The sequence below is a fragment of the Phaethon lepturus genome, unplaced genomic scaffold, assembly GCF_000687285.1.
Source record: "Phaethon lepturus isolate BGI_N335 unplaced genomic scaffold, ASM68728v1 scaffold15071, whole genome shotgun sequence".
NCBI classification, from domain to species: Eukaryota; Metazoa; Chordata; class Aves; order Phaethontiformes; family Phaethontidae; genus Phaethon; species Phaethon lepturus.
The window spans coordinates 27,880-33,497 of record NW_010519975.1 but is presented as its reverse complement, the minus strand read 5'-3'; the positions used below and the strand labels follow the sequence as shown (position 1 = coordinate 33,497).

The window sequence follows — 5,618 nt, the reverse complement described above, 5'->3', positions numbered from 1 at the left end:
AGGCCCTCCCGATATCCAATCCATCATTTCCCACCAGTCAACCTGTTTTGTTATGAATCCATTTTCTCTCCTTCCTGTTTTTCTCAAAAATCTCCATTTCTCCAAATTAACTGAAGCCCAAACAACTCAAGTGCCTTTCTATAACTTTTAAGGAATGACAGTACAGTGTTCCTTGAACAGATTCAGTGGTCTGGGGTCATACAGGATATAGTAAAAAACCCACCAAGCTAAAGCAGTAATTGTGATAGGTGTGTTAGTCTTACCAGTTTAGAGCGGCCCATTTTGAAACAGTGTTGTTGAATAGACCAGGTAGATGCATCAAAGACCACCACTCTCCCCTCATTTAAAGCACACCATAGTTTTGGATGAGCATTGTCAGGTCTTTCTGAAGGGTCAAGATGCCCTAGAGATGAAGCAGAAGACAAGAGAGGTGAAAGAAAATAAACCACTGCTGGAGATTGGTGGGAAAACCATTATTAGGGAGAGTAGCTTTGTAACGAAACACATCCGTGTTCTGGAACTCACATCACCAGTTAATGAATGACACAGTTTTCACAATGAATTTGTGCTCTTTCTCATCTATTTGTTGACCTCACCTGATGATTTCATCTTACACTTTAAAGTTATTCAGAGCAGAGATAAACTTTTTCATTGATGACTAAGTACTTAGCTAACTGGGATTGCAGGAAGGCTTTTAAGCCCTGTGAAACACAACTAATAAACCGCTCATTCTATCTGCTCCATTACAGCTCCACTTAGAAAGCCTCATACTACAAAGAAAGAAAAGCACCACTGGACCCACTACTACCCACCCACAGAGTTGCTCCACTTTCTTAACTTTGGAATTCTACTAACTTTCCCCCTTTGTCTCAAAGTGCCGAAATACTAAGAATTACATATGAAATTACATCAGAAGACTAATAAGGTTATGAAGTTAAGAGTTTTGAACTTCCAGAACTAACATATCTGCTACCTAAATTCATGCCTGTTGCACACAAGTCCTTGTCTTTTTTATTTTCCCCTCCAGTGCTTTTTGAATTAGTCAGATATAAACGTGCCAAGTATCACAGAAAAGCTCACAAGGAAATTGATAATGCTTTCTTCAGGGATGGACTTAAAATTACATGTGATGCACAGAATATTAGATCACATGCTACACAATAAGAGTCATGGGCATATAGGTCTGGCTGGGATTTCAAGAGGTGGCGCACTATTCCCTGCACTGTGGTTCAACCAAACACCCCCATATGACTCTACTGAAAAATAAAAAAAAATAACAATGAATATTGATCAATGGCAGAGCATCACTCATCCACTCTGCTCAATAAGTGAGGCAGAAGTCTTAATGGGAAATCGGCACGTTAACACATAATTGAAGTCTACTATAAGGCATAAACACATAGGAAGACAAATTAAGACTGTGAAAGTTAAGCCTTGTAGTTTCTTAATATGCAATATTACTGGTCTTTTTTAATGATTTTCTGTTTCAGTATTCAACACACAACCAAAACATGTCAGAATGTGAACAAAATCAAGCAGTCATAATACCAGGTGTTATGAGATAACATCCTTTATAGGCTAATTAAAGCTGGGCTAACATAAAGCAAGCAATGCATCACCTTACCTGGCGTATAAAGCAAGACATCTATTGCCTGTGGAAATGTCTCACCAGCTGAGGGGTTGATCTTGTGCTTTAATGTCTCTGAAGTTGTTTTGGGGACCATCATAGGCACTAAAATAGATTTTCAAAAGGTCATGAAGTGCACACTTATGCCTGAAATAGAACTACAATTCTTATGAAAGAACAATTCTGCACCATTTATTCACACATCTCACTTTTCTTTCCCTCTAGCCTTAGCTGACGAGGAGAGCCCAAACACCATTTGTATGAATTCTGATAGCAGAAGCATGCATACAACACCCAAGCAGTCTAAACAACCAAAACAAAACCACAGCATCCAACATGAAGACAGACATACCAACTGAGGTTCTGATGCACTGAAGCAAAGAAAAAAAAACCCAAACCCCTAAGCTTTCTATTAATACTATTTAATAAACTATGTCTGTGAAAGTGCAATGAGACCAACATCTTTTTATATTTCTACATATAATCCATTTGAAAACCAGAATATAAATAGGAAGAGCTGAGAGATGATGCAACAACAGCAGGCTTTGTAGCGCTGCTATGTGACTGACCTTCATTTTTCATCCTGTCAAAATAAGACAGTTTAGAGGCTGCATATATGGTTTTGGAGGACTGGAGGGCACCAACCACAGCATCCATCAGGAGAACATTTGTCAGTGCTTGCTGAATATACTGAGGATCCTAAAGACAAAAGTCTTACAGTAGTTTATCTCTTGTTCATTATTCCTACAAGTCTCCATGTTTAACAATCACAACGCATATCATGCTTCACACAAGCACTAGCCAGTTGCTGCCCTGCAGCATAATTCACACTACTTGCAGTCAAACCCCACTCCCAAATCACATGTTCCACTCCCAAGCAAGGTCATGGGGCAGGGAACCAGGAGCCAGTGTTAATTCATTACACTGAAACAATACTTCAGATCTGGCACAATCCCGATACAGGATGTGCAAACGAAACCATACGAATGGCACTGATGGAAAAGATACAGCGGACATAGGATGGATACCCATTTTCAGGCTGCATCTTTCTTCACGGGAGGGAAGTACGCATTATGCTTCATCTTGGCTAACGATTCAAATCCTTCCTAAAGAATGACCAAGCTACATTTTCACTGTTAAATTCAGCAGTGATGAAGAATTATGTGGTTTAAATGGAAACCCAGCTTGTACAATCCTTTTTCTCAAGGTTTCTGTGGCAGAAGAACACTGTTTGCTCTATTCGTTGAAAGGATCTATAGCCACCAGGGTTCCAGCATGGCAAAACTCTTTCTATGCATTATATTTTGAAGCAAGGTGGGGAAAATTTTCTGTTAGTTGGGATGACTGTTCTCATACGTTACAAACTTCAGAAACTATTTCACAGAACTAGTGACTAAATTAAAAGTTCCACGCCAATGAATGAGAATAAAATATCATACATTTTTAAATGTAATCTCTTTTTTCTTTTCTTTTTATTATTCCATAAGTATTATATTCAGAAGTAACAGCAAAAATGTAAGCTTATTACTTGGCTATTGTTTGCTGAAACTTAGAAATTCTAAGATTGATGCATGAACAGAGAAAGCACATACTCCATACTTATTAGCTTAGAAATTCCCATATTAATACCTTGTGATCATCTGCCATTTTCTTTCCAGCCCACATTTCTTTCACTATCAGGTACCAGAGATCACACTCAGTTTTCAGGTTAGCTTCAAAGACTTCTTTCTTAGATAATGTTTTAATCCTCAGAGTAGGTATTCTCAAAAGAAGGAAAGCTACAGTTGTACTCTTAACATCCTGGAAGGGTATGAAAATAAAAAAATAAAACAAGGAAGATGTACCATGCAATCACAGATAAGGTACAGAACTCATCCTACAGGGCAATTATTTCAATTGTCCATACACACACTTAAGCAGAGATGGTTTTATTAAAGTATAAGTTCCAAACAACATCATACAGACTTTGCTCTGCAGTGGATACAAGCTGGCTTGCTGACACCACAGCCAAATAAGCACACTTAACGCTCATGTTATTAAATGTCTCTGGCTCTATCTCCCTTGTACTGTACTTTGCACATTTCTGTACATCTAGAGATTACGACCTCTGGATTTTTATTTTATGTCATCTTAGCACCTAGCAAACCGTACTACATCAGCTCTGAAATTTTTGGTCCGAAGACCCAGAATTTTATCTAATCACTCAGAAGTTACTGACTGCAGAGCTGTTTCCTACACTCCTTACTGAAACTTTAAGTTAAGAGACAAATCTTTTTGCAGAATGGAACATGGCCTATATCCAGGCAAGAGAACAAGAAGTTACTTGGTGCTCACCTCTATATCCCTGAAAGCAGCAATCTGGACATAGCCAGGACGTCCTCCTTCAGTCAAAAGGAACAAGCGCTTCTGGGTCAGAGCTATTTTTCCTACACCATAGTTAGTTTTAACTGAGCAGGATAACTTGTAGACACATTCATTTTTATCTAGACGCTCTATTACCGTTGGTGGCAGATTCACTTCTTGAGCTTCTGCTTCAGTTTCTTTCCAGTAGTTGTAGAAATCTCTGAATGTTTCAGGATCGATTTGTTTCTGATGTCCTAAAAAACCAAAAATTAAAACTTGTTTACTGTGAGAAACAATCATACAGATTTGCACAGAAAGACAGCTTTAAAAGATACTAACTTTCAAATTGTGCCCCAACAGCATAATGGGTAAGCGAGGTGCAAAAACTACACAAAATATGCCTGGACAAAATTCTTCTCTTGAGGTAGAACGATTCCTCTGCAGTTAGCCTAGGCCATAGGTCCCATGCATCTGGAATCCTCCCTTCCACCCTGCTCTACAAAGGGAGGGAGCAAACACTGTGCCAGTCTTGCTTTTTTAAATTCATGCCAAAAATCCAGTCAGCTAATGGGAAAAGATTTGTAATTCCCTACTGAACCAAATACTTTTCATTACGACTTTCCAGTCCTTTATTCTATTGAATGCTACTATATCACATACTTACCAACCTGGGATAAAAGCTAAAGTTATAACAGTTAAAGACTTCAGCAACAGGTATTAATTATACTAAAATTGCAAGTATTTGGACAGCAGAATCTCAAACACACATAAATTCTTGTGAAATGTATGCTAACTGCAGCTTCAGAAAGTCTTGCTATAGTCTTGCGGGATAAAAGCTAAAGTTATAACAGTTAAAGACTTCAGCAACAGGTATTAATTATACTAAAATTGCAAGTATTTGGACAGCAGAATCTCAAACACACATAAATTCTTGTGAAATGTATGCTAACTTCAGCTTCAGAAAGTCTTGCTATTTCGACCAATGTTTAATCCTTTGCGGCCACAAACACAACGGTTACCAACTAGTACAGAAAAAGAATTGAATAGTATTTTACAGAAGCACTCTGAAACTATGTTTTTAGAAATCAGTGACAGGATTCGGATCTCATTCGGGAGAGGAAAGTTCTCTCAAACATAAACATAACCTCTCCTTTTGCTATGATGACCATCCAAGAGGAATTTAACTGTAGCTACTTTTATTCTGAATTTTGTTAGTTTGTTTTTAATAGATTGCCACCTTCCCATGTGTCCTGGTTTCAGCCAGGGTAGAGTTAATTTTCTTCATAGAAGCTAGCGTGAGGCTGTGTTTTGGATCTGGGATGAGAAAATGTTGATAAAGTGCTGATGTTTTGAGTTGTTGCTAAGTAGTCAAGGACAGTCCAGCTTCTCATGCTGGCCTGCAGCGAGCAGGCTGGGGGTGCACAGGGAGCTGGGAGGGGGCACAGCTGGGACAGCTGACCCAGGCTGGCCAAAGAGATATTCCATACCATATAACGTCATGCTCAGTATATAAGGCTGGGACAAAGAAGAAGGAAGGGGTGGTGGGACGTTCGGAGTTATGGCGTCTGTCTTTCCAAGAAACCATTATGCGTGATGGAGCCCTGCTTCCCTGGAGATGGCTGAACACCTGCCTGCCCATGGGGAGTAG

The 5,618-nt window shown here is 39.1% G+C and overlaps 1 protein-coding gene across 1 annotated transcript in view; it reads right to left on the bottom strand.

Moving 5' to 3' along the window:
* Positions 1-263: 263 nt before the first annotated feature.
* The window catches only part of DENND3 (DENN/MADD domain containing 3), a gene marked incomplete at both ends in the record, with an annotated part of 28,293 nt that continues 22,938 nt past the window's right edge, over positions 264-5,618 (bottom strand). The window contains 5 exons of the mRNA XM_010297237.1: positions 264-403; positions 1,625-1,732; positions 2,197-2,326; positions 3,257-3,427; positions 3,962-4,224. Of these exons, the coding sequence (XP_010295539.1) occupies positions 264-403; positions 1,625-1,732; positions 2,197-2,326; positions 3,257-3,427; positions 3,962-4,224 (812 nt within the window). The remainder of the gene's footprint in view (positions 404-1,624; positions 1,733-2,196; positions 2,327-3,256; positions 3,428-3,961; positions 4,225-5,618) is intronic.